Genomic DNA, 27,215 nt, shown 5'->3' with positions numbered 1-27,215 from the left:
TTAGCATGTCAAGAAAAATGGCCGACAAGGCAATAGTATAGTATGGCAAAAAAGTCAAATTTTGACCCTCCTAAAATGGCTGAAAACCACATAGAATAGCTTATAGTAACGCGTAATAGCACGCAGAGTGGAAATAAAGTCCAAAAACGCCAAAAATGATAATTTAGCATGTCAAGAAAATGGCCGACAAGGCAATAGTATAGTATGGCGAAAAAGTCAAATTTTGACCCCTCCTAAAAATGGCTGAAAACCACATAGAATAGCTTATATAGACGCGTAATAGCACGCAGAGTGGAAATAAAGTCCAAAAAATGCCAAAAAATGATAATTTAGCATGTCAAGAAAAATGGCCGTGAAGGCAATAGTATAGTATGGCGAAAAAAGTCAAATTTTGACCCTCCTAAAATGGCTGAAAACCACATAGAATAGCTTATAGTAACGCGTAATAGCACGCAGAGTGGAAATAAAGTCCAAAAACGCCAAAAAATGATAATTTAGCATGTCAAGAAAAATGGCCGACAAGGCAATAGTATAGTATGGCAAAAAAGTCAAATTTTGACCCTCCTAAAATGGCTGAAAACCACATAGAATAGCTTATAGTAACGCTGTAATAGCACGCAGAGTGGAAATAAAGTCCAAAAACGCCAAAAAATGATAATTTAGCATGTCAAGAAAAATGGCCGACAAGGCAATAGTATAGTATGGCGAAAAAAGTCAAATTTTGACCCCTCCTAAAAATGGCTGAAAACCACATAGAATAGCTTATAGAGACGCGTAATAGCACGCAGAGTGGAAATAAAGTCCAAAAACGCCAAAAAAATGATAATTTAGCATGTCAAGAAAAATGGCCGACAAGGCAATAGTATAGTATGGCAAAAAAGTCAAATTTTGACCCCTCCTAAAAATGGCTGAAAACCACATAGAATAGCTTATAGTAACGCGTAATAGCACGCAGAGTGGAAATAAAGTCCAAAAAATGCCAAAAAAATGATAATTTAGCATGTCAAGAAAAATGGCTGACAAGGCAATAGTATAGTATGGCAAAAAAGTCAAATTTTAACCCCTCCTAAAAATGGCTGAAAACCAAATAGAATAGCTTATAGTAACGCCGTAATAGCACGCAGAGTGGAAATAAAGTCCAAAAAACGCCAAAAATGATAATTTAGCATGTCAAGAAAAATGGCCGACAAGGCAATAGTATAGTATGGCGAAAAAGTCAAATTTTGACCCCTCCTAAAATGGCTGAAAACCACATAGAATAGCTTATAGTAACGCGTAATAGCACGCAGAGTGGAAATAAAGTCCAAAAACGCCAAAAAATGATAAGGTAGCATGTCAAGAAAAATGGCCGACAAGGCAATAGTATAGTATGGCGAAAAAAGTCAAATTTTGACCCTCCTAAAAATGGCTGAAAACCACATAGAATAGCTTATAGTAACGCGTAATAGCACGCAGAGTGGAAATAAAGTCCAAAAACGCCAAAAATGATAATTTAGCATGTCAAGAAAAATGGCCGACAAGGCAATAGTATAGTATGGCTAAAAAGTCAAATTTTGACCCTCCTAAAAATGGCTGAAAACCACATAGAATAGCTTATAGTAACGCTGTAATAGCACGCAGATTTGAAATAAAGTACAAAAAACGCCAAATACCTGATAATTTAGCATGTCAAGAAAAATGGCCGACAAGGCAATAGTATAGTATGGCAAAAAAGTCAAATTTTGACCCTCCTAAAATGGCTGAAAACCACATAGAATAGCTTATAGTAACGCGTAATAGCACGCAGAGTGGAAATAAAGTCCAAAAAACGCCAAAAAAATGATAATTTAGCATGTCAAGAAAAATGGCCGACAAGGCAATAGTATAGTATGGCGAAAAAAGTCAAATTTTGACCCCTCCTAAAAATGGCTGAAAACCACATAGAATAGCTTATAGTAACGCCGTAATAGCACGCAGAGTGGAAATAAAGTCCAAAAACGCCAAAAAATGATAATTTAGCATGTCAAGAAAAATGGCCGACAAGGCAATAGTATAGTATGGCAAAAAGTCAAATTTTGACCCTCCTAAAATGGCTGAAAACCACATAGAATAGCTTATAGTAACGCTGTAATAGCACGCAGAGTGGAAATAAAGTCCAAAAAACGCCAAAAAATGATAATTTAGCATGTCAAGAAAAATGGCCGACAAGGCAATAGTATAGTATGGCGAAAAAGTCAAATTTTGACCCTCCTAAAAATGGCTGAAAACCACATAGAATAGCTTATAGTAACGCTGTAATAGCACGCAGAGTGGAAATAAAGTCCAAAAACGCCAAAAAATGATAATTTAGCATGTCAAGAAAAATGGCCGACAAGGCAATAGTATAGTATGGCAAAAGTCAAATTTTGACCCCTCCTAAAAATGGCTGAAAACCACATAGAATAGCTTATAGTAACGCGTAATTAGCACGCAGAGTGGAAATAAAGTCCAAAAAACGCCAAAAAAATGATAATTTAGCATGTCAAGAAAAATGGCCGACAAGGCAATAGTATAGTATGGCGAAAAGTCAAATTTTGACCCTCCTAAAAATGGCTGAAAACCACATAGAATAGCTTATAGTAACGCGTAATAGCACGCAGAGTGGAAATAAAGTCCAAAAACGCCAAAAAATGATAATTTAGCATGTCAAGAAAAATGGCCGACAAGGCAATAGTATAGTATGGCGAAAAAAGTCAAATTTTGACCCTCCTAAAATGGCTGAAAACCACATAGAATAGCTTATAGTAACGCGTAATAGCACGCAGAGTGGAAATAAAGTCCAAAAACGCCAAAAAATGATAATTTAGCATGTCAAGAAAAATGGCCGACAAGGCAATAGTATAGTATGGCGAAAAAGTCAAATTTTGACCCTCCTAAAAATGGCTGAAAACCACATAGAATAGCTTATAGTAACGCGTAATAGCACGCAGAGTGGAAATAAAGTCCAAAAACGCCAAAAATGATAATTTAGCATGTCAAGAAAAATGGCCGACAAGGCAATAGTATAGTATGGCTTAAAAAGTCAAATTTTGACCCCTCCTAAAATGGCTGAAAACCACATAGAATAGCTTATAGTAACGCGTAATAGCACGCAGAGTGGAAATAAAGTCCAAAAACGCCAAAAAATGATAATTTAGCATGTCAAGAAAAATGGCCGACAAGGCAATAGTATAGTATGGCAAAAAGTCAAATTTTGACCCTCCTAAAATGGCTGAAAACCACATAGAATAGCTTATAGTAACGCCGTAATAGCACGCAGAGTGGAAATAAAGTCCAAAAACGCCAAAAAATGATAATTTAGCATGTCAAGAAAAATGGCCGACAAGGCAATAGTATAGTATGGCGAAAAAGTCAAATTTTGACCCTCCTAAAAATGGCTGAAAACCACATAGAATAGCTTATAGTAACGCGTAATAGCACGCAGAGTGGAAATAAAGTCCAAAAACGCCAAAAAATGATAATTTAGCATGTCAAGAAAAATGGCCGACAAGGCAATAGTATAGTATGGCAAAAAAGTCAAATTTTGACCCTCCTAAAAATGGCTGAAAACCACATAGAATAGCTTATAGTAACGCTGTAATAGCACGCAGAGTGGAAATAAAGTCCAAAAACGCCAAAAAATGATAATTTAGCATGTCAAGAAAAATGGCCGACAAGGCAATAGTATAGTATGGCTAAAAAAGTCAAATTTTGACCCTCCTAAAAATGGCTGAAAACCACATAGAATAGCTTATAGTAACGCGTAATAGCACGCAGAGTGGAAATAAAGTCCAAAAACGCCAAAAAATGATAATTTAGCATGTCAAGAAAAATGGCCGACAAGGCAATAGTATAGTATGGCGAAAAAGTCAAATTTTGACCCTCCTAAAAATGGCTGAAAACCACATAGAATAGCTTATAGTAACGCGTAATAGCACGCAGAGTGGAAATAAAGTCCAAAAAACGCCAAAAAAATGATAATTTAGCATGTCAAGAAAATGGCCGACAAGGCAATAGTATAGTATGGCGAAAAAGTCAAATTTTGACCCTCCTAAAAATGGCTGAAAACCACATAGAATAGCTTATAGTAACGTAATAGCACGCAGAGTGGAAATAAAGTCCAAAAACGCCAAAAAAATGATAATTTAGCATGTCAAGAAAAATGGCCGACAAGGCAATAGTATAGTATGGCGAAAAAAGTCAAATTTTGACCCCTCCTAAAATGGCTGAAAACCACATAGAATAGCTTATAGTAACGCTGTAATAGCACGCAGAGTGGAAATAAAGTCCAAAAACGCCAAAAAATGATAATTTAGCATGTCAAGAAAAATGGCCGACAAGGCAATAGTATAGTATGGCGAAAAAGTCAAATTTTGACCCCTCCTAAAATGGCTGAAAACCACATAGAATAGCTTAAAGTCACGCGTAATAGCACGCAAATTGGAAATAAAGACCAAAAAACGCCAAAAAAAAATAATAATTTAGCACGTCAAGAAAAATGGCCGACAAGGCAATAGTATAGTATGGCGAAAAAAGTCAAATTTTGACCCCTCCTAAAAATGGCTGAAAACCACATAGAATAGCTTATAGTAACGCGTAATAGCACGCAGAGTGGAAATAAAGTCCAAAAACGCCAAAAAATGATAATTTAGCATGTCAAGAAAAATGGCCGACAAGGCAATAGTATAGTATGGCTAAAAAGTCAAATTTTGACCCCTCCTAAAAATGGCTGGAAACCACATAGAATAGCTTATAGAGACGCGTAATAGCACGCAGAGTGGAAATAAAGTCCAAAAAACGCCAAAAAAATGATAATTTAGCATGTCAAGAAAAATGGCCGACAAGGCAATAGTATAGTATGGCTTAAAAAAAGTCAAATTTTGACCCTCCTAAAATGGCTGAAAACCACATAGAATAGCTTATAGTAACGCTGTAATAGCACGCAGAGTGGAAATAAAGTCCAAAAAACGCCAAAAAATGATAATTTAGCATGTCAAGAAAAATGGCCGACAAGGCAATAGTATAGTATGGCGAAAAAAGTCAAATTTTGACCCTCCTAAAATGGCTGAAAACCACATAGAATAGCTTATAGTAACGCTGTAATAGCACGCAGAGTGGAAATAAAGTCCAAAAACGCCAAAAAAATGGTAGTTGAGCATGTCAAGAAAAATGGCCAACAAGGCAATAGTATAGTATGGCAAAAAGTCAAATTTTGACCCTCCTAAAAATGGCTGAAAACCACATAGAATAGCTTATAGTAACGCTGTAATAGCACGCAGAGTGGAAATAAAGTCCAAAAACGCCAAAAAATGATAATTTAGCATGTCAAGAAAAATGGCCGACAAGGCAATAGTATAGTATGGCTAAAAAAGTCAAATTTTGACCCCTCCTAAAAATGGCTGAAAACCACATAGAATAGCTTATAGTAACGCCGTAATAGCACGCAGAGTGGAAATAAAGTCCAAAAACGCCAAAAAATGATAATTTAGCATGTCAAGAAAAATGGCCGACAAGGCAATAGTATAGTATGGCCAAAAGTCAAATTTTGACCCTCCTAAAAATGGCTGAAAACCACATAGAATAGCTTATAGTAACGCGTAATAGCACGCAGAGTGGAAATAAAGTCCAAAAACGCCAAAAAATGATAATTTAGCATGTCAAGAAAAATGGCCGACAAGGCAATAGTATAGTATGGCGAAAAAAGTCAAATTTTGACCCTCCTAAAATGGCTGAAAACCACATAGAATAGCTTATAGTAACGCGTAATAGCACGCAGAGTGGAAATAAAGTCCAAAAACGCCAAAAATGATAATTTAGCATGTCAAGAAAAATGGCCGACAAGGCAATAGTATAGTATGGCGAAAAAAGTCAAATTTTGACCCTCCTAAAAATGGCTGAAAACCACATAGAATAGCTTATAGTAACGCTGTAATAGCACGCAGAGTGGAAATAAAGTCCAAAAAACGCCAAAAAATGATAATTTAGCATGTCAAGAAAAATGGCCGACAAGGCAATAGTATAGTATGGCAAAAAGTCAAATTTTGACCCTCCTAAAAATGGCTGAAAACCACATAGAATAGCTTATAGTAACGCGTAATAGCACGCAGAGTGGAAATAAAGTCCAAAAAACGCCAAAAAAATGATAATTTAGCATGTCAAGAAAAATGGCAGACAAGGCAATAGTATAGTATGGCGAAAAAGTCAAATTTTGACCCCCCCTAAAATGGCTGAAAACCACATAGAATAGCTTATAGTAACGCTGTAATAGCACGCAGAGTGGAAATAAAGTCCAAAAAACGCCAAAAAATGATAATTTAGCATGTCAAGAAAATGGCCGACAAGGCAATAGTATAGTATGGCAAAAGTCAAATTTTGACCCCTCCTAAAAATGGCTGAAAACCACATAGAATAGCTTATAGTAACGCTGTAATAGCACGCAGAGTGGAAATAAAGTCCAAAAACGCCAAAAATGATAATTTAGCATGTCAAGAAAAATGGCCGACAAGGCAATAGTATAGTATGGCTAAAAAGTCAAATTTTGACCCTCCTAAAAATGGCTGAAAACCACATAGAATAGCTTATAGTAACGCCGTAATAGCACGCAGAGTGGAAATAAAGTCCAAAAACGCCAAAAAATGATAATTTAGCATGTCAAGAAAAATGGCCGACAAGGCAATAGTATAGTATGGCAAAAAGTCAAACTTTGTCCCCTCCTAAAAATGGCTGAAAACCACATAGAATAGCTTATAGTAACGCGTAATAGCACGCAGAGTGGAAATAAAGTCCAAAAAACGCCAAAAAAATGATAATTTAGCATGTCAAGAAAAATGGCCGACAAGGCAATAGTATAGTATGGCGAAAAAAGTCAAATTTTGACCCCTCCTCAAAATGGCTGAAAACCACATAGAATAGCTTATAGTAACGCGTAATAGCACGCAGAGTGGAAATAAAGTCCAAAAAACGCCAAAAAAATGATAATTTAGCATGTCAAGAAAAATGGCCGACAAGGCAATAGTATAGTATGGCGAAAAAAGTCAAATTTTGACACCTCCTAAAAATGGCTGAAAACCACATAGAATAGCTTATAGAGACGCGTAATAGCACGCAGAGTGGAAATAAAGTCCAAAAACGCCAAAAAATGATAATTTAGCATGTCAAGAAAAATGGCCGACAAGGCAATAGTATAGTATGGCAAAAAGTCAAATTTTGACCCTCCTAAAATGGCTGAAAACCACATAGAATAGCTTATAGTAACGCGTAATAGCACGCAGAGTGGAAATAAAGTCCAAAAACGCCAAAAAATGATAATTTAGCATGTCAAGAAAAATGGCCGACAAGGCAATAGTATAGTATGGCGAAAAAAGTCAAATTTTGACCCCTCCTAAAAATGGCTGAAAACCACATAGAATAGCTTATAGTAACGCCGTAATAGCACGCAGAGTGGAAATAAAGTCCAAAAACGCCAAAAATGATAATTTAGCATGTCAAGAAAAATGGCCGACAAGGCAATAGTATAGTATGGCGAAAAAAGTCAAATTTTGACCCCTCCTAAAAATGGCTGAAAACCACATAGAATAGCTTATAGTAGCGCGTAATAGCATGCAGAGTGGAAATAAAGTCCAAAAACGCCAAAAAATGATAATTTAGCATGTCAAGAAAAATGGCCGACAAGGCAATAGTATAGTATGGCTAAAAAGTCAAATTTTGACCCTCCTAAAAATGGCTGAAAACCACATAGAATAGCTTATAGTAACGCGTAATAGCACGCAGAGTGGAAATAAAGTCCAAAAACGCCAAAAAATGATAATTTAGCATGTCAAGAAAAATGGCCGACAAGGCAATAGTATAGTATGGCGAAAAAGTCAAATTTGACCCCTCCTAAAATGGCTGAAAACCACATAGAATAGCTTATAGTAACGCGTAATAGCACGCAGAGTGGAAATAAAGTCCAAAAACGCCAAAAAATGATAATTTAGCATGTCAAGAAAAATGGCCGACAAGGCAATAGTATAGTATGGCAAAAAGTCAAATTTTGACCCTCCTAAAAATGGCTGAAAACCACATAGAATAGCTTATAGTAACGCGTAATGGCACGCAGAGTGGAAATAAAGACAAAAAATCGCTAAAAAAATGATAATTTAGCATGTCAAGAAAAATGGCCGACAAGGCAATAGTATAGTATGGCGAAAAAAGTCAAATTTTGACCCCTCCTAAATGTCTGAAAACCACATATAATAGCTTATAGTAACGCTGTAATAGCACGCAGAGTGGAAATAAAGTCCAAAAACGCCAAAAATGATAATTTAGCATGTCAAGAAAAATGGCCGACAAGGCAATAGTATAGTATGGCGAAAAAGTCAAATTTTGACCCTCCTAAAAATGGCTGAAAACCACATAGAATAGCTTATAGTAACGCTGTAATAGCACGCAGAGTGGAAATAAAGTCCAAAAAACGCCAAAAAATGATAATTTAGCATGTCAAGAAAAATGGCCGACAAGGCAATAGTATAGTATGGCGAAAAGTCAAATTTTGACCCTCCTAAAAATGGCTGAAAACCACATAGAATAGCTTATAGTAACGCTGTAATAGCACGCAGAGTGGAAATAAAGTCCAAAAAATGCCAAAAAATGATAATTTAGCATGTCAAGAAAAATGGCCGTGAAGGCAATAGTATAGTATGGCGAAAAAAGTCAAATTTTGACCCCTCCTAAAAATGGCTGAAAACCACATAGAATAGCTTATAGAAACGCGTAAAAGCACGCAGAGTGGAAATAAAGTCCAAAAAACGCCAAAAAAATGATAATTTAGCATGTCAAGAAAAATGGCCGACAAGGCAATAGTATAGTATGGCGAAAAAAGTCAAATTTTGACCCCTCCTAAAAATGGCTGAAAACCACATAGAATAGCTTATAGTAACGCGTAATAGCACGCAGAGTGGAAATAAAGTCCAAAAACGCCAAAAACCTGATAATTTAGCATGTCAAGAAAAATGGCCGACAAGGCAATAGTATAGTATGGCGAAAAAAGTCAAATTTTGACCCTCCTAAAAATGGCTGAAAACCACATAGAATAGCTTATAGTAACGCTGTAATAGCACGCAGAGTGGAAATAAAGTCCAAAAAACGCCAAAAAATGATAATTTAGCATGTCAAGAAAAATGGCCGACAAGGCAATAGTATAGTATGGCTAAAAAAGTCAAATTTTGACCCCTCCTAAAAATGGCTGAAAACCACATAGAATAGCTTATAGTAACGCGTAATAGCACGCAGAGTGGAAATAAAGTCCAAAAAACGCCAAAAAATGATAATTTAGCATGTCAAGAAAAATGGCCGACAAGGCAATAGTATAGTATGGCGAAAAAAGTCAAATTTTGACCCTCCTAAAATGGCTGAAAACCACATAGAATAGCTTATAGTAACGCGTAATAGCACGCAGAGTGGAAATAAAGTCCAAAAACGCCAAAAAAATGATAATTTAGCATGTCAAGAAAAATGGCCGACAAGGCAATAGTATAGTATGGCGAAAAAAGTCAAATTTTGACCCCTCCTAAAAATGGCTGAAAACCACATAGAATAGCTTATAGTAACGCGTAATAGCACGCAGAGTGGAAATAAAGTCCAAAAACGCCAAAAAATGATAATTTAGCATGTCAAGAAAAATGGCCGACAAGGCAATAGTATAGTATGGCGAAAAAAGTCAAATTTTGACCCTCCTAAAAATGGCTGAAAACCACATAGAATAGCTTATAGTAACGCGTAATAGCACGCAGAGTGGAAATAAAGTCCAAAAACGCCAAAAAATGATAATTTAGCATGTCAAGAAAAATGGCCGACAAGGCAATAGTATAGTATGGCGAAAAAAGTCAAATTTTGACCCTCCTAAAATGGCTGAAAACCACATAGAATAGCTTATAGTAACGCGTAATAGCACGCAGAGTGGAAATAAAGTCCAAAAAACGCCAAAAAATGATAATTTAGCATGTCAAGAAAAATGGCCGACAAGGCAATAGTATAGTATGGCTAAAAAGTCAAATTTTGACCCTCCTAAAATGGCTGAAAACCACATAGAATAGCTTATAGTAACGCCAGAATAGCACGCAGAGTGGAAATAAAGTCCAAAAAACGCCAAAAAAATGATAATTTAGCATGTCAAGAAAAATGGCCGACAAGGCAATAGTATAGTATGGCGAAAAAAGTCAAATTTTGACCCCTCCTAAAAATGGCTGAAAACCACATAGAATAGCTTATAGTAACGCTGTAATAGCACGCAGAGAGTGGAAATAAAGTCCAAAAAACGCCAAAAAATGATAATTTAGCATGTCAAGAAAAATGGCCGACAAGGCAATAGTATAGTATGGCGAAAAAGTCAAATTTTGACCCTCCTAAAATGGCTGAAAACCACATAGAATAGCTTATAGTAACGCGTAATAGCACGCAGAGTGGAAATAAAGTCCAAAAACGCCAAAAAAATGATAATTTAGCATGTCAAGAAAAATGGCCGAAAAGGCAATAGTATATTATGGCGAAAAAGTCAAATTTTGACCCCTCCTAAAAATGGCTGAAAACCACATAGAATAGCTTATAGTAACGCTGTAATAGCACGCAGAGTGGAAATAAAGTCCAAAAAACGCCAAAAAATGATAATTTAGCATGTCAAGAAAAATGGCCGACAAGGCAATAGTATAGTATGGCGAAAAGTCAAATTTTGACCCTCCTAAAAATGGCTGAAAACCACATAGAATAGCTTATAGTAACGCTGTAATAGCACGCAGAGTGGAAATAAAGTCCAAAAACGCCAAAAAATGATAATTTAGCATGTCAAGAAAAATGGCCGACAAGGCAATAGTATAGTATGGCAAAAAGTCAAATTTTGACCCTCCTAAAAATGGCTGAAAACCACATAGAATAGCTTATAGTAACGCGTAATAGCACGCAGAGTGGAAATAAAGTCCAAAAACGCCAAAAAATGATAATTTAGCATGTCAAGAAAATGGCCGACAAGGCAATAGTATAGTATGGCGAAAAAAGTCAAATTTTGACCCTCCTAAAAATGGCTGAAAACCACATAGAATAGCTTATAGTAACGCGTAATAGCACGCAGAGTGGAAATAAAGTCCAAAAAACGCCAAAAAAATGATAATTTAGCATGTCAAGAAAAATGGCCGACAAGGCAATAGTATAGTATGGCGAAAAAAGTCAAATTTTGACCCCTCCTAAAAATGGCTGAAAACCACATAGAATAGCTTATAGTAACGCGTAATAGCACGCAGAGTGGAAATAAAGTCCAAAAAACGCCAAAAAAATGATAATTTAGCATGTCAAGAAAAATGGCCGACAAGGCAATAGTATAGTATGGCGAAAAAAGTCAAATTTTGACCCCTCCTAAAAATGGCTGAAAACCACATAGAATAGCTTATAGTAACGCGTAATAGCACGCAGAGTGGAAATAAAGTCCAAAAAAGCCAAAAAAATGATAATTTATCATGTCAAGAAAAATGGGCGACAAGGCAATAGTATAGTATGGCAAAAAGTCAAATTTTGACCCTCCTAAAATGGCTGAAAACCACATAGAATAGCTTATAGTAACGCTGTAATAGCACGCAGAGTGGAAATAAAGTCCAAAAAACGCCAAAAAATGATAATTTAGCATGTCAAGAAAAATGGCCGACAAGGCAATAGTATAGTATGGCAAAAAAAGTCAAATTTTGAGCTTGCCTAAAAATGGCTGAAAACCACATAGAATAGCTTATAGTAACGCGTAATAGCACGCAGAGTGGAAATAAAGTCCAAAAAACGCCAAAAAAATGATAATTTAGCATGTCAAGAAAAATGGCCGACAAGGCAATAGTATAGTATGGCGAAAAAAGTCAAATTTTGACCCCTCCTAAAAATGGCTGAAAACCACATAGAATAGCTTATAGTAACGCGTAATAGCACGCAGAGTGGAAATAAAGTCCAAAAAACGCCAAAAAAATGATAATTTAGCATGTCAAGAAAAATGGCCGACAAGGCAATAGTATAGTATGGCAAAAAAGTCAAATTTTGACCCCTCCAAAAAATGGCTGAAAACCACATAGAATAGCTTATAGTAACGCGTAATAGCACGCAGAGTGGAAATAAAGTCCAAAAACGCCAAAAAATGATAATTTAGCATGTCAAGAAAAATGGCCGACAAGGCAATAGTATAGTATGGCGAAAAAAGTCAAATTTTGACCCTCCTAAAAATGGCTGAAAACCACATAGAATAGCTTATAGTAACGCGTAATAGCACGCAGAGTGGAAATAAAGTCCAAAAACGCCAAAAAATGATAATTTAGCATGTCAAGAAAAATGGCTGAAAAGGCAATAGTATAGTATGGCAAAAAAGTCAAATTTTGACCCCTCCTAAAAATGGCTGAAAACCACATAGAATAGCTTATAGTAACGCGTAATAGCACGCAGAGTGGAAATAAAGTCCAAAAAACGCCAAAAACCTGATAATTTAGCATGTCAAGAAAAATGGCCGACAAGGCAATAGTATAGTATGGCGAAAAAAGTCAAATTTTGACCCCTCCTAAAAATGGCTGAAAACCACATAGAATAGCTTATAGTAACGCGTAATAGCACGCAGAGTGGAAATAAAGTCCAAAAAACGCCAAAAAAATGATAATTTAGCATGTCAAGAAAAATGGCCGACAAGGCAATAGTATAGTATGGCGAAAAAGTCAAATTTTGACCCCTCCTAAAATGGCTGAAAACCACATAGAATAGCTTATAGTAACGCCGTAATAGCACGCAGAGTGGAAATAAAGTCCAAAAAACGCCAAAAAAATGATAATTTAGCATGTCAAGAAAAATGGCCGACATGGCAATAGTATAGTATGGCAAAAAAGTCAAATTTTGACCCCTCCTAAAAATGGCTGAAAACCACATAGAATAGCATATAGTAACGCCAGAATAGCACGCAGAGTGGAAATAAAGTCCAAAAAATGCCAAAAAATGATAATTTAGCATGTCAAGAAAAATGGCCGACAAGGCAATAGTATAGTATGGCGAAAAAAGTCAAATTTTGACCCCTCCTAAAAATGGCTGAAAACCACATAGAATAGCTTATAGTAACGCGTAATAGCACGCAGAGTGGAAATAAAGTCCAAAAAACGCCAAAAAAATGATAATTTAGCATGTCAAGAAAAATGGCCGACAAGGCAATAGTATAGTATGGCGAAAAAGACCAATTTTGAGCCCTGCTAAAAAAGGGTGAAAACCACGTAGAATAGCGTATAGTAACGCGTAATAGCACGCAGAGTGGAAATAAAGTCCAAAAACGCCAAAAAATGATAATTTAGCATGTCAAGAAAAATGGCCGACAAGGCAATAGTATAGTATGGCGAAAAAAGTCAAATTTTGACCCTCCTAAAATGGCTGAAAACCACATAGAATAGCTTATAGTAACGCCGTAATAGCACGCAGAGTGGAAATAAAGTCCAAAAACGCCAAAATATGATAATTTAGCATGTCAAGAAAAATGGCCGACAAGGCAATAGTATAGTATGGCGAAAAAAGTCAAATTTTGACCCCTCCTAAAAATGGCTGAAAACCACATAGAATAGCTTATAGTAACGCGTAATAGCACGCAGAGTGGAAATAAAGTCCAAAAAACGCCAAAAACCTGATAATTTAGCATGTCAAGAAAAATGGCTGACAAGGCAATAGTATAGTATGGCAAAAAAGTCAAATTTTGACCCCTCCTAAAAATGGCTGAAAACCACATAGAATAGCTTATAGTAACGCGTAATAGCACGCAGAGTGGAAATAAAGTCCAAAAAACGCCAAAAAAATGATAATTTAGCATGTCAAGAAAAATGGCCGACAAGGCAATAGTATAGTATGGCGAAAAAAGTCAAATTTTGACCCTCCTAAAAATGGCTGAAAACCACATAGAATAGCTTATAGTAACGCTGTAATAGCACGCAGAGTGGAAATAAAGTCCAAAAAACGCCAAAAAATGATAATTTAGCATGTCAAGAAAAATGGCCGACAAGGCAATAGTATAGTATGGCTAAAAAGTCAAATTTTGACCCTCCTAAAAATGGCTGAAAACCACATAGAATAGCTTATAGTAACGCTGTAATAGCACGCAGAGTGGAAATAAAGTCCAAAAACGCCAAAAAATGATAATTTAGCATGTCAAGAAAAATGGCCGACAAGGCAATAGTATAGTATGGCGAAAAAGTCAAATTTTGACCCTCCTAAAAATGGCTGAAAACCACATAGAATAGCTTATAGTAACGCTGTAATAGCACGCAGAGTGGAAATAAAGTCCAAAAAACGCCAAAAAAATGATAATTTAGCATGTCAAGAAAAATGGCCGACAAGGCAATAGTATAGTATGGCGAAAAAAGTCAAATTTTGACCCCTCCTAAAAATGGCTGAAAACCACATAGAATAGCTTATAGTAACGCGTAATAGCACGCAGAGTGGAAATAAAGTCCAAAAACTGCCAAAAATGATAATTTAGCATGTCAAGAAAAATGGCCGACAAGGCAATAGTATAGTATGGCGAAAAAAGTCAAATTTTGACCCCTCCTAAAATGGCTGAAAACCACATAGAATAGCTTATAGTAACGCTGTAATAGCACGCAGAGTGGAAATAAAGTCCAAAAACGCCAAAAAATGATAATTTAGCATGTCAAGAAAAATGGCCGACAAGGCAATAGTATAGTATGGCGAAAAAAGTCAAATTTTGACCCTCCTAAAAATGGCTGAAAACCACATAGAATAGCTTATAGTAACGCGTAATAGCACGCAGAGTGGAAATAAAGTCCAAAAAACGCCAAAAATGATAATTTAGCATGTCAAGAAAAATGGCCGACAAGGCAATAGTATAGTATGGCAAAAAGTCAAATTTTGACCCTCCTAAAAATGGCTGAAAACCACATAGAATAGCTTATAGTAACGCGTAATAGCACGCAGAGTGGAAATAAAGTCCAAAAAACGCCAAAAAAATGATAATTTAGCATGTCAAGAAAAATGGCCGACAAGGCAATAGTATAGTATGGCAAAAAAGTCAAATTTTGACCCCTCCTAAAAATGGCTGAAAACCACATAGAATAGCTTATAGTAACGCTGTAATAGCACGCAGAGTGGAAATAAAGTCCAAAAAACGCCAAAAACCTGATAATTTAGCATGTCAAGAAAAATGGCCGACAAGGCAATAGTATAGTATGGCGAAAAAAAGTCAAATTTTGACCCTCCTAAAATGGCTGAAAACCACATAGAATAGCTTATAGTAACGCTGTAATAGCACGCAGAGTGGAAATAAAGTCCAAAAACGCCAAAAAATGATAATTTAGCATGTCAAGAAAAATGGCCGACAAGGCAATAGTATAGTATGGCGAAAAAGTCAAATTTTGACCCCTCCTAAAATGGCTGAAAACCACATAGAATAGCTTATAGTAACGCGTAATAGCACGCAGAGTGGAAATAAAGTCCAAAAACGCCAAAAAATGATAATTTAGCATGTCAAGAAAAATGGCCGACAAGGCAATAGTATAGTATGGCAAAAAGTCAAATTTTGACCCTCCAAAAAATGGCTGAAAACCACATAGAATAGCTTATAGTAACGCGTAATAGCACGCAGAGTGGAAATAAAGTCCAAAAAACGCCAAAAAAATGATAATTTAGCATGTCAAGAAAAATGGCCGACAAGGCAATAGTATAGTATGGCTTAAAAAAGTCAAATTTTGACCCCTCCTAAAAATGGCTGAAAACCACATAGAATAGCTTATAGTAACGCCGTAATAGCACGCAGAGTGGAAATAAAGTCCAAAAACGCCAAAAATGATAATTTAGCATGTCAAGAAAAATGGCCGACAAGGCAATAGTATAGTATGGCAAAAGTCAAATTTTGACCCTCCTAAAAATGGCTGAAAACCACATAGAATAGCTTATAGTAACGCTGTAATAGCACGCAGAGTGGAAATAAAGTCCAAAAACGCCAAAAAATGATAATTTAGCATGTCAAGAAAAATGGCCGACAAGGCAATAGTATAGTATGGCAAAAAAGTCAAATTTTGACCCTCCTAAAAATGGCTGAAAACCACATAGAATAGCTTATAGTAACGCTGTAATAGCACGCAGAGTGGAAATAAAGTCCAAAAACGCCAAAAATGATAATTTAGCATGTCAAGAAAAATGGCCGACAAGGCAATAGTATAGTATGGCGAAAAAAGTCAAATTTTGACCCCTCCTAAAAATGGCTGAAAACCACATAGAATAGCTTATAGTAACGCGTAATAGCACGCAGAGTGGAAATAAAGTCCAAAAAACGCCAAAAAAATGATAATTTAGCATGTCAAGAAAAATGGCCGACAAGGCAATAGTATAGTATGGCAAAAAAGTCAAATTTTGACCCCTCCTAAAAATGGCTGAAAACCACATAGAATAGCTTATAGTAACGCTGTAATAGCACGCAGAGTGGAAATAAAGTCCAAAAACGCCAAAAAATGATAATTTAGCATGTCAAGAAAAATGGCCGACAAGGCAATAGTATAGTATGGCGAAAAAAAGTCAAATTTTGACCCTCCTAAAAATGGCTGAAAACCACATAGAATAGCTTATAGTAACGCGTAATAGCACGCAGAGTGGAAATAAAGTCCAAAAACGCCAAAAAATGATAATTTAGCATGTCAAGAAAAATGGCCGACAAGGCAATAGTATAGTATGGCGAAAAAATCAAATTTTGACCCCTCCTAAAATGGCTGAAAACCACATAGAATAGCTTATAGTAACGCGTAATAGCACGCAGAGTGGAAATAAAGTCCAAAAACGCCAAAAACCTGATAATTTAGCATGTCAAGAAAAATGGCCGACAAGGCAATAGTATAGTATGGCGAAAAAAGTCAAATTTTGACCCCTCCTAAAAATGGCTGGAAACCACATAGAATAGCTTATAGTAACGCGTAATAGCACGCAGAGTGGAAATAAAGTCCAAAAAACGCCAAAAAAATGATAATTTAGCATGTCAAGAAAAATGGCCGACAAGGCAATAGTATAGTATGGCAAAAAGTCAAATTTTGACCCTCCTAAAAATGGCTGAAAACCACATAGAATAGCTTATAGAGACGCGTAATAGCATGCAGAGTGGAAATAAAGTCCAAAAAACGCCAAAAACCTGATAATTTAGCATGTCAAGAAAAATGGCCGACAAGGCAATAGTATAGTATGGCGAAAAAAGTCAAATTTTGACCCCTCCTAAAAATGGCTGAAAACCACATAGAATAGCTTATAGTAACGCGTAATAGCATGCAGAGTGGAAATAAAGTCCAAAAAACGCCAAAAAAAATGATAATTTAGCATGTCAAGAAAAATGGCCGACAAGGCAATAGTATAGTATGGCGAAAAAAGTCAAATTTTGACCCCTCCTAAAAATGGCTGAAAACCACATAGAAGAGCTTATAGTAACGCGTAATAGAACGCAGAGTGGAAATAAAGTCCAAAAAACGCCAAAAACCTGATAATTTAGCATGTCAAGAAAAATGGCCGACAAGGCAATAGTATAGTATGGCGAAAAAAGTCAAATTTTGACCCCTCCTAAAAATGGCTGAAAACCACATAGAATAGCTTATAGTAACGCGTAATAGCACGCAGAGTGGAAATAAAGTCCAGAAAACGCCAAAAAATGATAATTTAGCATGTCAAGAAAAATGGCCGACAAGGCAATAGTATAGTATGGCTAAAAAGTCAAATTTTGACCCTCCTAAAAATGGCTGAAAACCACATAAAATAGCTTATAGTAACGCGTAATAGCACGCAGAGTGGAAATAAAGTCCAAAAAACGCCAAAAACCTGATAATTTAGCATGTCAAGAAAAATGGCCGACAAGGCAATAGTATAGTATGGCGAAAAAAGTCAAATTTTGACCCCTCCTAAAAATGGCTGAAAACCACATAGAATAGCTTATAGAGACGCGTAATAGCACGCAGAGTGGAAATAAAGTCCAAAAACGCCAAAAAATGATAATTTAGCATGTCAAGAAAAATGGCCGACAAGGCAATAGTATAGTATGGCAAAAAGTCAAATTTTGACCCCTCCTAAAATGGCTGAAAACCACATAGAATAGCTTATAGAGACGCCAGAATAGCACGCAGAGTGGAAATAAAGTCCAAAAACGCCAAAAAAATGATAATTTAGCATGTCAAGAAAAATGGCCGACAAGGCAATAGTATAGTATGGCGAAAAAAGTCAAATTTTGACCCCTCCTAAAAATGGCTGAAAACCACATAGAATAGCTTATAGTAACGCGTAATAGCACGCAGAGTGGAAATAAAGTCCAAAAACGCCAAAAAATGATAATTTAGCATGTCAAGAAAAATGGCCGACAAGGCAATAGTATAGTATGGCAAAAAGTCAAATTTTGACCCTCCTAAAATGGCTGGAAACCACATAGAATAGCTTATAGTAACGTAATAGCACGCAGAGTGGAAATAAAGTCCAAAAAACGCCAAAAACCTGATAATTTAGCATGTCAAGAAAAATGGCCGACAAGGCAATAGTATAGTATGGCGAAAAAAGTCAAATTTTGACCCCTCCTAAAAATGGCTGAAAACCACATAGAATAGCTTATAGTAACGCGTAATAGCACGCAGAGTGGCAATAAAGTCCAAAAACGCCAAAAAATGATAATTTAGCATGTCAAGAAAAATGGCCGACAAGGCAATAGTATAGTATGGCTAAAAAGTCAAATTTTGACCCCTCCTAAAATGGCTGAAAACCACATAGAATAGCTTATAGTAACGCGTAATAGCACGCAGAGTGGAAATAAAGTCCAAAAAACGCCAAAAAAATGATAATTTAGCATGTCAAGAAAAATGGCCGACAAGGCAATAGTATAGTATGGCGAAAACGTCAAATTTTGACCCTCCTAAAATGGCTGAAAACCACATAGAATAGCTTATAGTAACGCGTAATAGCACGCAGAGTGGAAATAAAGTCCAAAAAACGCCAAAAAAATGATAATTTAGCATGTCAAGAAAAATGGCCGACAAGGCAATAGTATAGTATGGCAAAAAAGTCAAATTTTGACCCCTCCTAAAAATGGCTGAAAACCACATAGAATAGCTTATAGAGACGCGTAATAGCACGCAGAGTGGAAATAAAGTCCAAAAAACGCCAAAAACCTGATAATTTAGCATGTCAAGAAAAATGGCCGACAAGGCAATAGTATAGTATGGCGAAAAAAGTCAAATTTTGACCCCTCCTAAAAATGGCTGAAAACCACATAGAATAGCTTATAGTAACGCTGTAATAGCACGCAGAGTGGAAATAAAGTCCAAAAACGCCAAAAAATGATAATTTAGCATGTCAAGAAAAATGGCCGACAAGGCAATAGTATAGTATGGCGAAAAGTCAAATTTTGACCCTCCTAAAAATGGCTAAAAACCACATAGAATTGCTTATAGTAACGTGTAATAGCACGCAGAGTGGAAATAAAGTCCAAAAACGCCAAAAACCTGATAATTTAGCATGTCAAGAAAAATGGCCGACAAGGCAATAGTATAGTATGGCGAAAAAAGTCAAATTTTGACCCCTCCTAAAAATGGCTGAAAACCACATAGAATAGCTTATAGAGACGCGTAATAGCACGCAGAGTGGAAATAAAGTCCAAAAAACGCCAAAAACCTGATAATTTAGCATGTCAAGAAAAATGGCCGACAAGGCAATAGTATAGTATGGCGAAAAAAGTCAAATTTTGACCCCTCCTAAAAATGGCTGAAAACCACATAGAATAGCTTATAGTAACGCGTAATAGCACGCAGAGTGGAAATAAAGTCCAAAAAACGCCAAAAAAATGATAATTTAGCATGTCAAGAAAAATGGCCGACAAGGCAATAGTATAGTATGGCGAAAAAAGTCAAATTTTGACCCCTCCTAAAAATGGCTGAAAACCACATAAAATAGCTTATAGTAACGCGTAATAGCACGCAGAGTGGAAATAAAGTCCAAAAAACGCCAAAAACCTGATAATTTAGCATGTCAAGAAAAATGGCCGACAAGGCAATAGTATAGTATGGCGAAAAAAGTCAAATTTTGACACCTCCTAAAAATGGCTGGAAACCACCTAGAATAGCTTATAGAGACGCCAGAATAGCACGCAGAGTGGAAATAAAGTCCAAAAACGCCAAAAAATGATAATTTAGCATGTCAAGAAAAATGGCCGACAAGGCAATAGTATAGTATGGCGAAAAAAGTCAAATTTTGACCCCTCCTAAAAATGGCTGAAAACCACATAGAATAGCTTATAGAGACGCGTAATAGCATGCAGAGTGGAAATAAAGTCCAAAAAACGCCAAAAAATGATAATTTAGCATGTCAAGAAAAATGGCCGACAAGGCAATAGTATAGTATGGCAAAAAAAGTCAAATTTTGACCCCTCCTAAAAATGGCTGAAAACCACATAGAATAGCTTATAGTAACGCGTAATAGCACGCAGAGTGGAAATAAAGTCCAAAAAACGCCAAAAACCTGATAATTTAGCATGTCAAGAAAATGGCCGACAAGGCAATAGTATAGTATGGCAAAAAAGTCAAATTTTGACCCCTCCTAAAAATGGCTGGAAACCACATAGAATAGCTTATAGTAACGCGTAATAGCACGCAGAGTGGAAATAAAGTCCAAAAAACGCCAAAAAAATGATAATTTAGCATGTCAAGAAAAATGGCCGACAAGGCAATAGTATAGTATGGCAAAAAGTCAAATTTTGACCCCTCCTAAAATGGCTGAAAACCACATAGAATAGCTTATAGAGACGCCAGTAATAGCACGCAGAGTGGAAATAAAGTCCAAAAACGCCAAAAAGATGATAATTTAGCATGTCAAGAAAAATGGCCGACAAGGCAATAGTATAGTATGGCGAAAAAAGTCAAATTTTGACCCCTCCTAAAAATGGCTGAAAACCACATAGAATAGCTTATAGTAACGCGTAATAGCATGCAGAGTGGAAATAAAGTCCAAAAAACGCCAAAAAAAATGATAATTTAGCATGTCAAGAAAAATGGCCGACAAGGCAATAGTATAGTATGGCAAAAAAGTCAAATTTTGACCCCTCCTAAAAATGGCTGAAAACCACATAGAATAGCTTATAGTAACGCTGTAATAGCACGCAGAGTGGAAATAAAGTCCAAAAAACGCCAAAAAAATGATAATTTAGCATGTCAAGAAAAATGGCCGACAAGGCAATAGTATAGTATGGCGAAAAAAGTCAAATTTTGACCCCTCCTAAAAATGGCTAAAAACCACATAGAATAACTTATAGTAACGCTGTAATAGCATGCAGAGTGGAAATAAAGTCCAAAAACGCCAAAAACCTGATAATTTAGCATGTCAAGAAAAATGGCCGACAAGGCAATAGTATAGTATGGCGAAAAAAGTCAAATTTTGACCCCTCCTAAAATGGCTGGAAACCACATAGAATAGCTTATAGAGACGCGTGATAGCACGCAGAGTGGAAATAAAGTCCAAAAAATGCCAAAAAAATGATAATTTAGCATGTCAAGAAAAATGGCCGACAAGGCAATAGTATAGTATGGCAAAAAAGTCAAATTTTGACCCCTCCTAAAAATGGCTGAAAACCACATAGAATAGCTTATAGTAACGCGTAATAGCACGCAGAGTGGAAATAAAGTCCAAAAAACGCCAAAAAAATGATAATTTAGCATGTCAAGAAAAATGGCCGACAAGGCAATAGTATAGTATGGCTAAAAGTCAAATTTTGACCCTCCTAAAATGGCTGAAAACCACATAGAATAGCTTATAGAGACGCGTAATAGCACGCAGAGTGGAAATAAAGTCCAAAAAACGCCAAAAACCTGATAATTTAGCATGTCAAGAAAAATGGCCGACAAGGCAATAGTATAGTATGGCGAAAAAAGTCAAATTTTGACCCCTCCAAAAAATGGCTGAAAACCACATAGAATAGCTTGTAGAGACGCGTGATAGCACGCAGAGTGGAAATAAAGTCCAAAAAATGCCCAAAAAATGATAATTTAGCATGTCAAGAAAAATGGCCGACAAGGCAATAGTATAGTATGGCGAAAAAAGTCAAATTTTGACCCCTCCTAAAAATGGCTGAAAGTTTAGCTGAAAATGTCATAATTTACTATGGTATGACAGAAGTAACGTGTTCGTGTGTTGACTTGTTCAAGTACAACTGACACCAGATTAGACGCCTGATAATCTTAATCTCTGTCTGTGTTCATGACCACAGTCAGCATTGTCAGGACGACGGGCGAAATTAATTTTAAAAAGCTTTAGACCTGCAGTTTTGAGTTTTCACTGATTGTTTCTGTGTCTGAGTTACTGAACGCATGCTTCTGTCTCGAGGTTTCTCTTTCATGTCTCACCTGTGTTTTATTAATCGTTTATTAACGCTTCATTCATGAACACTGTGGTTGAACTGAACCTGTTTGTGTGTGTTTGTCTGGAAAGATTCACACGTCTGCATTTATCCCTCATCAGTCTGCACGTGTTCTCCTGGAGCAGCAGTTCTCAGCATTTACGTCCTAGCAATTCCCAAATTGTCAATTCAGTTTCGGTTGACGGATTACCGGCCTGGTTGGTTATTGGGGCCAGTATTTGGCGTTCGCTGAATATCTGCATCTGTTTATAAATTTAATTAAAAAGTGCAAATAAAGTGTCAGCATGAGAGGAACTTTTACTTCCTCAGGGAGATTTTTTTCATTTATTTTAATTTAATTTTCACTTTATGAAAAAAGTTGCCGGGAACTTGCTGTATATGATGTAGAAAGTTTCAGTTTTGTTTAAACATTTGCTATTTAAAAAAAAGTTTTGTGTGTGTGTTTTTTATATTCCAAATTCAAAACTTTGGCAAAAAGATTTTCATCTTTGTTGAAAATTCAAATTGGTTCCAAATATCTGTTATTGGTCTCATTAACTAATAATAATAATAATAATATAAAAATAACAATAATAATATTTTAATAAAAATAATAACAATACTAATATTAATAATAATATAAAAATAATAATAATGATATATTTTAATCTGTATCGGGCCTAAAAAAACGATATTGCTGGACCTGTATTTTTAGGATGAAATATTAAAGCTAAACTCAGATTAGGCATACAGTGGATTGCTGCAGGCGCTCTGTATGCAGGTGCTCTGTATGCAGGCGCTCTGGCTGCAGGCGCTCTGTATGCAGGCGCTCTGGCTGCAGGCGCTCTGTATGCAGGCGCTCTGGCTGCAGGCGCTCTGTATGCAGGCGCTCTGTATGCAGGCGCTCTGTATGCAGGTGCTCTGTATGCAGGCGCTCTGGCTGCAGGCGCTCTGTATGCAGGTGCTCTGTATGCAGGCGCTCTGGCTGCAGGCGCTCTGGATGCAGGTGCTCTGTATGCAGGCGCTCTGGCTGCAGGCGCTCTGGCTGCAGGCGCTCTGTATGCAGGCGCTCTGTATGCAGGCGCTCTGGCTGCAGGCGCTCTATATGCAGGCGCTCTGTATGCAGGTGCTCTGTATGCAGGCGCTCTGGCTGCAGGCGCTCTGGCTGCAGGCGCTCTGGCTGCAGGCGCTCTGGCTGCAGGCGCTCTGGCTGCAGGCGCTCTGGCTGCAGAGCTGCTGCTCCGGAGGGCTGCTCTGTGTGTTTGTAGTAAATGTCTGTGTTCTGCTTTCAGCTCAGTGTCAGCTGGATGCTGATGCTGGTGTCCAGTGTGCGGACTTTGTCCAACAGTGGTTCTTTGACACAAACATCGGTGCATGCTCTCCCTTCTGGTATGGCGGTTGCGGCGGCAACGCCAACCGCTTTAACACGGAAAACGAATGTTTCCGGACATGTGGCGCTCATAGTAAGTCCCGCCTGAACAAAGTGTCTCTGTGGACCGCCTCACATTAACGCCTCACACACTGATGATTTCGTGATTGACGCTCTGATTCTACGTCTGAATGTTTGATCAAATTTCTTGTTTTTCTCCTCGTCTTATAACTTTAACAGTTTGTGTTTGCGCCGCTCTCTGACATGATCGCTGGAGATTCAATAGCTAAATTATTTTTAAGATTGTCTCAAGAAGTAAAACACAATCACTCACTTGTTTACTACGAGTACTGTAACAATACAAAACTCCCAAAATGTTTGGCTGTCTGGTAGTTAGAGAAACAGAAATGAGCTGATGCTGCAGTGTGATGATGTAAATACCTGAAGCTCCGCCCTGACTGTGCCGTCTCTCGCAGATCCAGACATCCTGCCCACACCGGAGCTGGTCAACTTCGCCTCTAAAGGTAAAAATATTTTCTCAGAATCAGAAATACTTTGTTGGTCCCCGGGGGGGAAACTGTGATTCGTTACATGAAGAATATAAATATATTATATAAAGTTATATAAAGAATATAACAGAAATACAGTCACAATTAGCACTAGTATGTAAATATTCAGGTATTTAAAATAAAGTATGTGCAGTATGCTGAGTATGTGTGTACAATGCAGTGTGTAAAACTAGTAAGTTAAAAATATGAAACTATAAATATGTGTGCAAAACTACAACAATGACCAACAAAGACATAGATAAGCGAGAATAAGAATACATACGTGATATAGGACCATACTGCTTTTCCGCTCATCGACTTCGAAGAATGAATCTGTGAGTCCTGATGAGCATTTTCAGTTCTGATTTGATTTATTTCATGTTTTTTTAAAGATTTTCTATGAAATGCGTGCATGCATTAACTAATGCACTAAGTCTCCGGAAGAAGTGAAACTTTGGGCTGTACCCGACTCACAATTACGTCAGTCCAAGCAGATTCGGCTATTCATCTTTTAAATAAATAAAGATTTAAAGTTTAAGTTCAGCATGATGTTCAGTGTGACAGAAGCTTTCACATAATATAGTTGACGACAGATCATAAATGCAACAAAATTTTAACACTAAATAAAAGAAAAGAGACAGGTGACGTAAAGCAGTCTCACCTGACTGAGGAGTCTCTGATTCGGATCTCAGATCCGCTGAAAACTGAAAGAAAAAAAAATCACTGATATAAAAGCTGTTCAGCAGGAATGAAAATATTCTACATTCTCAGCAGATATTCAGACAGAAATGTTGAGTGTTGGTGGTGCGTGACGTTCACTGTACCTCCTGCAGACAGCTGTTTCCTCGGCCAGGATCAGGGCGGCTGCTCCAACTACACCATGATGTGGTTCTTTGACACCGAACAACGAGAATGTTCTCGCTTCTGGTACGGCGGCTGCGGCGGAAACGCAAACCGCTTCAAGACTCAAGAGGAGTGTGAGAACCTCTGTCTGACGAAAAGTCGGTGAGGAGGACGTCTCGGATCGGTTGGACAGAAAAAAATCGCCGCTGTGCAGCAACCGTGTGACAGCAGAACCTTTAGAAAACATGCATCTTCAAGGAAAAACACCAGAGACTCGCTATGAAGGATTTCAGAGCCTTTTCCCACAGCTGAGGTTGTTTGGGACAATTTAACTGCTAACTAGTTTCTGCTAAAACACTTCAGGGAATGTTTCAGCTGCTCCAAAACTCTGCAGCTGGCGATTAAAAGGATTTTGGGTTATTTTTCACAATAAAAGGTGTTTTTTTTTCCTTCAACATGCATGTTTTGTTTACCTAGTTGTTTTTTTTTAAACCTTCAACATTTTGCAATAGAAAACTGAACTGCAGGACACTGTTACCACATTTTACAGGTTACTTTAGTTTTTCGTCACGTCAGGTGCTAGTTCTACGAAGCGGGTTGATGTTTGTTCTGACTCAAAATGAATGTTTGAAGGAATCACATCAGAAATGACAAACATTAAAGTGAAACTCTGCAGGACTGTTGGTCACTGTTTCTAAACGCAGATTCTCTCTCGCTTTAGTTGTGTTTTTTTTTCCAGCGCCACGGCTCTTAGACGCCTGGTCGCGACCTTTTCTATAAACCTCACCTGAGCACTGCGGGGCGACACGCCCATAAACAGAAAATAAACAGAAATCGATCAAATCCAGCGAGAGCTCAGCGTCTGTGCAGAGACGCACAGACAGAGAGGAACGACTTCTGTACGAGTCTGAATATTCTCGTAGGAAAATCCTGCAGAGTTTATCTTTATTTTATGTTTCTTTGGATAAATGAGCTGCACGATACGTCTTTTCCATAACTGATCAGAAATAATCGATTCAACTCACACCTGGCTCTAGTTTTTACAAAGAAATGTTTGTAATTTAGACACTTTTTATACTACTCCGTTTCCGGACACAACAACACACCCGAGGGAAAATATCCGAGTCTTAATTTTGGAGTTTAGGTCATCGACAACATTAAAACAACCAGAAAACAAACATCAGGTCCTGAAGCACATTTGACCACCTCAGAGTCACTTTTCAGCTACATTCAGCTACAGCGACATTTTTTTACTTGATTTTATCTTCGAACATTTGAAAAAATGACTTTTTAGGACTTTAAAAACAAGCGCAGGTCAGGGAAGCAACTCGGAACGATTCTTTAATTCAGCAAACATTGACTTGACTAGGTACATTTTTCTCAAATTTAACAGATAAAGACTTGTTTAGGACATGAAAGGCTATGCGAAGGACTTGGGACTTGACAAGTGATGATTTTTGACCTTCTTTTTTTTTCTCAAACTCAAAAATATTGACTTGTTTAGGACTTGAAGCACAACATGTGGGACTTGATGAGGGACCATTTTTGATTCAGTTTTTCCCAAAACAACAAATGTTGACTTGTTTAGGACTAGAAACACAAAGCGTAGAAATTGGAATTTGAATTACGATATTTTTGTGTCTTTTTTAAAAAAAAAAAACGTCTGTTATTTAAACTGACAGACCAAACTCTGAAAATGAGACTCGAGTTCCTTCAGAAGGATCAGACTGGACTCGAGCTGCTGCCGCTTCAGGTCGTCGTCGGTTCAGAGTTAATCCACAAATACGAACACGTTGTGCCTGAAGCGGCTGCAGAGCGACTCGAGTCCCAGTCTGAGCCTTGAAAGGTCTGAAACGTGTCGCGGCTTCAGCGTGTCGTCTGTGTGGACCTGAAATCTGTGACTCATCAAACCGACCAATGGTGCTTCATGTAAAAAACAACAATAATAAAGAATTTAAGAAAACCTGATGTTTCTTTATTGAAAGTGGATTTTGGGATGAAAACTACAAAGACGTTTATTTTAACCGGGAGGAGCGACTTGCTGATGTCAGAGACAAACGTCAGATCGACGTTACAGTTCTGTCTT

The 27,215-nt window shown here is 37.2% G+C and overlaps 1 protein-coding gene across 2 annotated transcripts in view; it reads left to right on the top strand.

The window, feature by feature from the left end:
• col6a4a (collagen, type VI, alpha 4a) overlaps nucleotides 1-27,092 on the top strand; it is a 105,874-nt gene extending 78,782 nt beyond the window's left edge. Inside the window, exons 41-43 of one of the 2 annotated variants that reach the window (XM_088084719.1) lie at nucleotides 23,662-23,832; nucleotides 24,215-24,262; nucleotides 25,120-27,092. In XM_088084719.1, the coding sequence (XP_087940845.1) occupies nucleotides 23,662-23,832; nucleotides 24,215-24,262; nucleotides 25,120-25,295 (395 nt within the window). In that variant the 3' untranslated portion in view covers nucleotides 25,296-27,092. The remainder of the gene's footprint in view (nucleotides 1-23,661; nucleotides 23,833-24,214; nucleotides 24,263-25,119) is intronic. The other variant, XM_088084720.1, reaches the window with a different exon arrangement.
• The last annotated feature ends 123 nt before the right edge of the window (nucleotides 27,093-27,215 follow it).

The sequence above is a fragment of the Plectropomus leopardus genome, chromosome 11, assembly GCF_026936395.1.
Source record: "Plectropomus leopardus strain MGB_pleo_1.0 chromosome 11, ASM2693639v1, whole genome shotgun sequence".
Lineage (NCBI taxonomy): Eukaryota > Metazoa > Chordata > Actinopteri > Perciformes > Serranidae > Plectropomus > Plectropomus leopardus.
This window is presented reverse-complemented; position numbering and strand designations above follow the sequence as displayed.